The sequence below is a fragment of the Henckelia pumila genome, chromosome 3, assembly GCF_033568475.1.
Source record: "Henckelia pumila isolate YLH828 chromosome 3, ASM3356847v2, whole genome shotgun sequence".
Classification (NCBI taxonomy): domain Eukaryota; kingdom Viridiplantae; phylum Streptophyta; class Magnoliopsida; order Lamiales; family Gesneriaceae; genus Henckelia; species Henckelia pumila.
Genome location: NC_133122.1, coordinates 45,709,207 through 45,719,774, shown reverse-complemented (window position 1 = coordinate 45,719,774; position 10,568 = coordinate 45,709,207). Strand labels below are relative to the sequence as shown.

The following is a 10,568-nucleotide window of genomic DNA, read 5'->3' as shown; positions in this document are numbered from 1 at the left end:
AAAGATATTTGTTACTATCTTATATTAGTTTCATAGGCACTGATGGGCAATGATTGGGGATGATCTTGCTTGTGTGTTGTTATTTCGGCTTGCCATCTTGTTCTTGTTTGGTCCTTATGGTTTTGTGTGTGAAGCATATTCAAACTATTATTCTGCATCTTTACACCATTTCTCCCATACACTATCATGTCATTTTTGGTTAAAAAACCATAATGGAAATTAAATGTAAAACAGGAATTACCTTTACATGTATATTTTATACATAAATTAATAGATTAGAAGTTGAATAATGACCAACAAATCAAGAAACAAAAAGTCTAATAAAGAACTGATTTGATCAAAAGTATATTTTTATTTATAAAAATTTTACGTACATTAACATGTTAGAAGATTTTGCAACCCAAATTATTGTGTATATTTTGATTTCGCCTCTCATATATATAAAATTGTACACTTTCATCATTAATTAAATTTAGTAGTTTTTTGCATCAAATTAAAACCACTTAAGTTTTTGGTATCTGCTCTACTATGAAACAAAAAACTTCACTAGGTATATTATGCTCTCCCTCTGCCTTGTTAATGCACCTTGTTTGTGTATGCCCTTTCACAACCCTATATGTATGTCCTTTCACAATCTGAGTCTCAATTTTCTCCTTACAATATGGATGGGGACGGGCAATGCTGGTTTAATCTAGGGCTAGAAATTTTTTTATCAAAATCCCGACCCTTCCAGAATCTCATCCCAAAAAAATCCCGACCCGAATCTTTGGGATTTTTTTCGTCCGACTAATATCATGAGAGGGATCAGGAATAAATATTTTTTTCGACGGTATTCCCGACCCGAATTTTTAAATAAATTTTATTAAAATTGTGTTATATGTTTATTGGAATTCATCGCATACAAAGATTAATTATCGACTTATTTCACATAATCGTATATCGTTGAAATGATTGAATATTATAATATCGAAATAACATTTCATTTTTTCCTTTATATTTTTTTTAAAAAATATTAATAATTTTATTAATTCATATTTATAATTATTTAATTTTAAAAAATATAGAATAAAAGATGTAAATTTTTCTTCATCTATTTAAAAGATTTTAATTTTTAGATCCTTTCACTTTCTGGATTTTATTTTTATTATGGTTTTTTGGGATGTTATGAATTTTATAATAATAATAATAATAATAATAATAATAATAATAATAATAATAATAATAATAATAATAATAATAATAATAATAATAATAATAATAATAAAAGTCAATGACGTACAGCTCATCTGGCACCAAGGTTCCAATTGTGGGACAAAAACTCGAGTTTGATAATAATCCCCCTCCCCCAACTCAAAAAAAAATTATATTTAAAAACTTTTAATAGTTAACCCGTATTTTGAATGTAATTTAAAATATTTTAATAGTTAACTCGTCCCCGCCTCGCCCCGCCCCATTATCATCCCTATCCAAAACTTAAATTTTGGTCTAACTCAGAAGTCGTTAAAAGTTGAAAGACACAAGTAATTTCTCTCTCGTGTTTTTAAAATAACTATAAAAAAACAGAAAGAAAACTGGGAGTGTGTCTGTTTTTTTGGTCTTTTTACTCTGCCCAAAAAAATTATTCTGATCCTTAAATAAAATATTTGTTTTAAATTCCTCTTCCATTCCCTATCACAACTCAGAAGTCGTCTAAAGTTGAAAGACACAAGTAATTCCTCTCTCTTGTTTTCTTCTTTCCAAAGGTTGATAATCTGATTTTTTTTATTTCGTTGTTTGAAGGAATGGAGAGATAAGGTGCTTTTTTATGGGCAAAGCTTGAAATGTCATGTCATTTGTTTGGCCGGAAATATCTCAAAGGTGTTCTATGTGCACTGCCTTCAGAGTGACCATTAGTCGTACATCTGCAAAATAAAGCATGGACGCAAAGCTAAAACTATTGTGCAAGGCCGAGATAATCCATGTACAAGTAACTGGCGAGCCAATTAAACAAAACAAAATGTTTGAAAAAACCATCGTGTTCTTGGCGAACATTGAGGATAACGTTGTTGCAGCCGCATGAAAATCCAAGTGAAGTGGGAAGAGAAGGGGGTACTACAACTTTTTGTGGAAGAATCGATTGAATATGAATATTATTTTTATTTTTTTTGTTTTTCTATGTAGTGTTGGTTAAGGATATATTGGTGTTTTTAGGTATGTTTTTGCTATCTGCTCTACTATGAAACATATATTATTCTCCACATTCACCTTTTTTATGCACTTTGTCTGTGCATGCCCTTTCACAACCTTGTCTGTTTATGCCCTTTCATAATTCGAGTCCAATTTTGTCCTTAAAATGTGGATGGGGATGGGGATGGGGATGCGGGTTTAATCTAGGGCTGAATTTTTTTTTATCAAAATCCCAACCCTTCCCGAATCACATCCCATTTCTGTCCCAAAAAAATCCCGACCTGAATCTTCGGGATTTTTCTCGTCCTGACTAGTATCACGAGAGAGGTCAGGAATAAATATTTTTCCTGACGGGATTCCCCACCCGACCCGAATTAATTTTTTAAATAATTTTTATTTTTATTAATAATTTTATTAATATTGGGATATATGTTTATTGGACTTCATCTCATACAAATATTAATTGTCCATGTGGCACTTGCTGCACTGATGCCTGAGATCCAGAACCAGAATCATCTCCTCCGGCCTGTGGACAATCCTTCTTCAGGTGACCAATCTCTTCGCAACGAAAACATGCACCTGAAACTTTCCGACATCTGTTAGTAGGATGACTCCCACCACAATGTTCGCAGGGACCCTGATTCTTCTTCCAAAAGTGCATCACTCCCCCTGAACTCGACGAAGAAGAAGTAGAACCAGACTTCTTGAAAGACTGAGCACGGGAACCCCAAAGAACTTGTGGTTCTAGACGAGGGGAAAGATATGTTACAGCGAATGTTGTCCTCTGCCTGGTGACATCGACTAACCAATCCCTTGTTAATCATGTCATCCCCCACAGCAACTCGGTCGTGAATCTCCGGATTAAGGCTTTGGAGAAACATATTGTACTTTGCCTCGGTGCTATCAGAAATCTGGGGGCAATAGGGCAACAACTCAAAGAACTTCTATTGGTACTCATCGATCGACATCGATCATTTTTTTGAATACAACAACTCAATTGCCTTCGCCTGTCGGACTGCAGGAGAAAAATACATCTTATGAAAGGTTGTGTGGGACTCTTCCCATGTAGCTATTCCGCGAGCTGCAATAAAGGGTACAGATGCAGACCCTACCATTTCCATGCTTGCCCTTCTACAAAAAATTCAAGATTCTTCATCTTTTGTTTCTCAGTGCATCAAAATTCACGAAAACAAACCTCCATATATCGTAGAAAGTTCTCCGCATCCTCTGGTCATGCTATAACTTGCATACCTGTAATATCCCAATAAGTTTGGTAAAATTCCGAATTCATACCATTTGGTCCCATAGATTTTTCACGATGCATAGAACGAATGGCTTGTTCAACTTCTTAAGCTTCATAGGGGCGCATCAGAACTTCATTTTGTTGATCATCAATGCAACATGGTACTTGAGCCAAGATATATTCTTCAATACAACCATGATAAGTGTACAGGTTCTGGAAGTAATGGAATATCAGATCCTATAATCTCTGACCCCAGACATGAGGATTCCCTTGCTCATCTTGAGAAGCAAAATATTATTTTTCTGGTTTCGAGAGGAAGCATAGTGATGGAAAGATTTGGTGTTGGCATCACCCTCCTTAGGCCAGAAAAGTTTAGCTCTCTGCTTCCAGAAGAGTTCCTCCTAAGCCAGTAAATTATCCAGTTAATTTTTGCCTTGCTTTTGCAATTTGAGTATCATTGGGATCATAACGATTCCGCTTCAGAAGATTTAACTTTCCGATTTTGTTTCTTGTGAAAGTGTTGAAATATAATTGAAATTATCGGATCTTGACACAAGATGCGTATATTTCATTAAAAAAATTAAATTAAAGTTTATTGGTTTTTGAAATATAATGTTTAACAGAGAAAAATAAATAAAAATAAAAATGTTATTATTATATATTAATAAAATCATATACTTGTTTTGATAATAAGGTGGAAGATATTTTAGGTAAACTCAAAATTATAACATGATTCCTTTTTTCCAAAATTATTTATAACATGATTCATATAGCTATATAGGTAGTTATATTATATATACTAATAAAATGATGCACACGTGTTGCGTGTGCACAATAACAATCAACGTTATTTTATGAAAGAATTTATATTTTAGAGAAGAGAAGTTATATTTAGTTGGAGAGCGCATAATAACAATCAACATGATTTTATGAGAGAATTTATATTTTAGGCAATAGAAGTTATATTTAGTGAGGGGTAGATAGTTAGCCTACATGTGAAAAAAAAAATGAGAAAAGAGAGGTAAAATGGGAAAAAAAAAAAGATACTATCCTCAAAAATCGGTTTTCCAGCATGCTCAACTATTATTATAAAATAGTAGATATATAGGAAAAGATTATTGAAAAGAAAATTATCGCTAAACCCGACTATAATAAAGGATACAAGTGCAAGCTAAGAGCATATATGAGATATTTAATTTGGACAATATATAGTATCGATTATGTTCTAAAATTGAGTAACATTAGGACAATGGAAACAAATTAATTAATGACCCAAATTTCAATTTAGAAATAATCTTTAAAAAATTAAAAACCAAACATGTATGCAAATATCATGCATCAAACAGATCTGCTGCAATCCGAAGGCTTAAACGACACTGTTCTATTTTGCAGATCGTAGCCTACCAAAAAGTTCATCTGCGCCAAATTACCAAAAATGGGAAAATCGAAGGATTGCTTAAACGCCAAGCATGTGGTGACATTGTCTGTCATAATGAAGCTATTCTCTGTCTTCAACCTCACATCGGCTCCCTTGAAATGCACCACCATGTCTGAAAAATTTAGACCTTTCGGAGTGTAATAACACACGTCTAAAACCCCTAGCGGGTCCCGTGCCGGCTTCAGCTTTATCATAGACTTCACTACGCGCTCCACCTTCTGGTACAGTCTGTACGGGAGAAACGTCAGCGTCGTGCCCGAGTCGATGATGATGTTTCCTTCCGCAGGTCGTCCACGTCGCTTGGAGGACCCCGCGGTGGTTTCCTCTTCTTCCACTCTCAGTCTTTGGTGGTTACCAATGGTGATACCTTGGAGTGTCAAAAGATAGAAAGGTCCTGAATTTAGCGCCAAAGGAGTCGAGACGACCCCGGCACCGGACACGATGGCGGCGGTTCCGAAATGTAGCTTGCTCGTGTGCACTGTCTCGGACGACATGGACACCAAGCAATGCGAAAACTTGCCTTGGATCGAGTTGTAAAGCTGCCCTACGAGTGAGTATTTCCCCGCCCCCAGACCCACGATGCCGGATTCATCTTCACTGTAAATGCCGATGTTCTTGAATCCACACCCGAAAGTGATGTTCGGGAACGAAGCATTTTTTCCCGAGCCTAATGTGAGTGTATCCCTGGCGAGCTCGCCTTCCGTGGTGGATCCGTCGCCGTATCCCTGGGAGTAAAGGCAATTCCCCCGAGACTTGCTGCATGATCCCATCTGAATATCGTGGCATGTTTTGTCTTTACAAGGGATTCTCTTATATGTGGATGATTTGTTGGGATAGAAGAGAGGCAGGGTTTGGTTGAAACAATCGACGCATGGCGGGCATTGAGTCCATGTTAGATCGCTACCGGTGTCCAAGAGCCCGTACGTGGAAACCGGGGGAGTTCCGATGGAGTATTTCATTAGGAATTCTCCGGTTGGGGTCGTAAGAATCTCCGTCTCCGTTTTTCCCGTCGACCATTTCGGTGCTCTTAGACGATTGTGGCGATTCAAGGAACGCCGCAAAGCGTTAACGGTACGTTGCGAAGGCGGCTCCGTGGAGGCTCTGTGGATGAGATCGACGGTGAAGCCGCCGGCGGAAGTTTTGGATTCAAGAATTTCATGAGCTACGGACAATGGAATGATATTGGAGATTGTTGCTAGATATGCGACAAAAATCGATTTAAGGAACATGGTTACGATTAAATTTAATTATGTATTAGTGAAGGAATGTGAATGGATATTTATAATGAGAAAATCTTTTGTAATTAAGGAAATGCAGGGATTTGATGGTGGAAATGCGTTTTTTTTTTCATGTAAAAGATTGGATTAAATTTTGTACTTTCAATTTGAACGTAATTTACAGAATTTTGGCTGAAATTTATAATGGGAAAAAGGGAAGAATATATTGGCAAATTCATATACTGATTATACAACTTTTTTTGTTCTTTTTGAACATTAATATTATAACGATTGTGTTTTATTTTTGACTTGACCAAAAATATTTTAGGGAAAGTTTATGGAGTATTAATTTATTTGCTACTTTATGTAGTGAGTGAATAAATCTTGTATGATTAATAAACCGATGAGATTTTGTTTTTAATATAATGGATTATTAAACGTTTATTAGTAAATAGTAATATATTAATTAGGTGAATCAATTCTATGCACCAAATAATAAGTTCACCCTATTGGATTATCTAATATATATATATAAGATTTACAAATATATATGAGAAATAATCCTACAATTATTTTATACGAAAGCACACTCATTCTGATTTTGATAATATATACAGTCAATATGACAATTGGCTTATTACCATGTGGGATGGGGTGCCGTTCGATATCAATCCTATTTTTTTTTAGATAATACGTACAGTCAAGATTGGGCTTATATAGCAGGAAAAATTAGCATTTTGGTCATGTATGTTGGTCTGTTTTTTGTTTTGGTCCTGTATATTGTCATGTTTTGAAAAACATATAATAACTTGGATATTTTTTTTGTTTTGGTCATATATGTTGTCATGTTTCAGAAAAGGTACTATAACTTGAATATTTTTTTTGATTTTGGTCCTGTATGCTTTCATGAGACTCATGACTCGAAAGATATATCATGTTTTGCTTAGTTAACATAATATTTTGTCTACATGGCACTTATTGATTATTACGTGGCTTAAATTGGATTTCACATGAGTAGAATTATCTATAAAAAACAAAAAAAAAACCTAAAATATTTATAAAAAATATGTGAATCATTTGCCTCAAAAAAATCTTCACACAAACAAAAACCTAATTGAAAAGGCCGAGTCCAAATCGTATTCTACCCCCTCTTAAATAATAAAATCCAATAAATTTTGGTTAGGTTTTTGTTTTAATAAAATTACCGATGTAAATGGCGAAAAGTGTATCCATCTGCAAGTCATGTGATAGAAAATTTAGTCATTTAATCCTTTTTGTTGAGATAAAGGGGGCCGACCCTTTAATTAGATTTTTTTTGTGAAAATTTGTTTGAAATAAATGATTAACGTATTTTTCTTTTATATTTTAATTTTTTATAGTTATTTTTGCTCATATTGAACCCAATTATACCACATAAAAATGAATAGGCGCCAAGTTGGCGAAATATTATGTCAACTAAGCAAAAACCCAACAGCTCTCGAGAGTTTTGGCAACATAGGATGAAATCCAAAAAAATATTCAAGTTATTGTATCTTTTCCAAAACATGAAAACATATAGGACCAAAACCAAAAAAATATCCAAGGTATAGTACCTTTTCCAAAACATGACAACATATAGGACCAAAACCAAAAATATATCCAAGTTATCGTATGTTTTTCAAAACATGACAACATACATGACCAAAACCAAAAACAGACCAACATACAGGACCAAATTGCTAATTTTCCCTATATAGCACCATATATCTCTCACCTAGATGGAAGAGATCATTAATGATCATGCATCAAGGTTAGAGGCATCATTTAATTGCCTCATCTATGTACGTATATAATAGATATAGATCATCATATTGATCATTTTGCCTTATTCTTAATAAACCATATGACGAATTAGACATCATAGAATAGCAATAGATCAAAGGTTAGTCTATTGCTGGATGGTATTGAGGGAAAAATATTATTAATCTCGATATAACTTATCTCATCCAATTTTGTGTTCTTCTTGACATATTATTTATACATCTCTTAATTATTTATTTTACATCAATTAAATCATTAATTATTTATCTTACATCAATCAAATTATTGAATTCAAATTACTATATTATCCCTCATAAATAATATTATTCATATTTTATTTATTGTTAAAAGGACAAAATGATCATTTATCATTTTTATATAAAATTTAATCAATTAAATCAATAAACTATAATCTATCAATCAACTCAAATACTATATTAACTATCATTTCGTATTTATTTTTTATTGCATTACATTACTTATCTATTTATTATCAATCCTATCAATCTAACCAAAGTTTAGGCTTTGGACCCACGAATCATTAGTTACATTTCGGGTTTTGCCTGCCATTCAATGTCCAGTGTGCTCTCGAACGTTTCTTTCTCCTCGGAAAACATTGAGAAGATCACAGCAAAGTTGGAAGAGTAGTGTAAGTAAGTTGTTTGTGTTCTCTTTTTTCAGTTTTCAGGATTATCACTTTTGGTGTTTCTTTTTCTTTCTTTTTTTTTCGTTTGCCAGTCGTTGAATGTAAACAGATTCAAAAATTGCTTTTCTTGTTTAACAATATTTATGTGATGTTCTTGGTTGCCACTCGGCTTGAATTATTTTGACTCTCAGCTTTTGGTTTTTCTCTTCCGAAAGAAATTCAAGATGTTTAACAATTTTTCTGTGCCCAATTTATCTTTTCACCATTTCCCCTATATTTTGTTTCGTTTTTTTCTCAATTTAAAACAACAATTATAGGAATGAAATTATGAAAGAAGTTTCGCAATGGTCCATAAATTTAGCATATTTAATTTAAATCAAGCTAATTCGTTAGGTAAATAACAATGGATATATAAAATTAATATAATATGCGAGAAATTGTTGGCATGGTAAATCAAACTCATGCTCTACCAATTTGAACATCATGAGAGTAATATTTTGCTCTTTTTACATTACACTATATTCATTATATTTCTTTTTAATGAATTAATATTGACTAGATTTGTGAGGGGAAACACTCACGTACGTTGTCAAAAGTGCTATTTCCTTTTAGAACTTATTTTGTACTATGGATCATATATTAATATTATAGCTTGGATGCAATCATACAACTGTAACCTATAAGCTAAATATTCTTTTAGGTTGTGTTTATTTATTGAGATGAAAAATTACATGATAAATCATACTAGGACTGTTAAAATGATTTTGAAAAATGTAGAATAATAATAGATAAATAATAGCATATTTACTTCGAGTATTAATTTTGGATTGAAACATTGATTGATAGACGAACTACAATTTTACCTTTCACCTATGTTAAATAATTTTATGTTTAATTTTGTATTCATATATAATTTGGATTTGTTTTTTTATATTGTAAATTATTATTGATTCACAATTGAGTCATTTTTATTTTAAAATAGTTAAAATTGATAAATTGAGATATAAAAAAAGAGAAAATTTGGGAAGAAAACAAAGGAATTAGAGGAGGGTAGATTAGGATTTCTGTAGATCTTTTTTCCACAAATATTGTTCAGGATATCTTATACTTGAATGAGATATCTCATGAAATAAGGGTTGAATGACGGGTTTGAGATTGGAGGAGCATTGATTTTTTGAAAGTAAACAATGGATGAGATTTGATTAACAAGATCATCATATGGTTATCAAGTCAAGTTATAAGCACACCCTTAAGTTATTACTAGGATCGACACATACATATTTGATAAAAATGCGATGTTATAATATTTATTACGAATGAATTTTAAAGTAAATTAGATTTCAAGTTACGATATCGTTATTATTGTTTAGATGGTGAAAATATTTTTAAAAATTGATATAAAATAATTATCAACTGAGTATAATAAAAAAATGATAGTTGTTGTGAATAAAAAAAACACACACGCGCGAAAGACGAGAGATAGTTATTATGATATACTAGTGTCTCACCCGTGCGATGCACGGAATTTTATTTTATGTAATTAATTATTATAATTAATAAGTATAAGTATTTGCATAAATTAGTTATAGTTATTGATATAATGTAATAAAAACTTTTATAAGACAATCTTATGAATCAATTTTGTGAGATAAATATATTTGTTTTGACTAAAGTAAAAATATTATTTTTAGGCTAAGATTAATATTCTTATTGAGATAGGCATCGGGTTGACCTGCCTAATAATAGTTTTATTTTATAAATTTTTTTTACAAAAAATTACCTAACAAATAATAAAAGTATTTTAGTAAATCTATATATAAAAAAATTTACCTACACAAATAGAATGAGAAAGATTAGAAAAAGGGACTATACTCTAAATATTCAATGACAAAATCAATAAGTTTCATGTGACGTCCATTGATTTCTCTGTTTTGAAGACAGTTTTTTGAAATCATTACACAAATGATATCTAGAAAAAATATGATAAAAATACGAACAATGTTAAGATCCATTAACAAAAATCATGTCAATTACACAAAATATTTGATGTATACATAA

General features: G+C 32.2%; 1 protein-coding gene across 1 annotated transcript; it reads right to left on the bottom strand.

Annotated features, from left to right (window-relative positions):
* Positions 1 to 4,747: 4,747 nt before the first annotated feature.
* Positions 4,748 to 6,076, bottom strand: LOC140888634 (aspartic proteinase CDR1-like). The gene has a single exon (XM_073296333.1). It carries the CDS (start codon positions 6,074 to 6,076, stop codon positions 4,748 to 4,750), a length of 1,329 nt encoding a protein of 442 aa, XP_073152434.1.
* Positions 6,077 to 10,568: the final 4,492 nt, after the last annotated feature.

Coding starts and splice junctions, on each gene's coding strand:
- LOC140888634 (XM_073296333.1), bottom strand. CDS start 6,076: ATGTTCCTTAAATCGATTTTTGTCGCATATCTAGCAACAATCTCCAAT.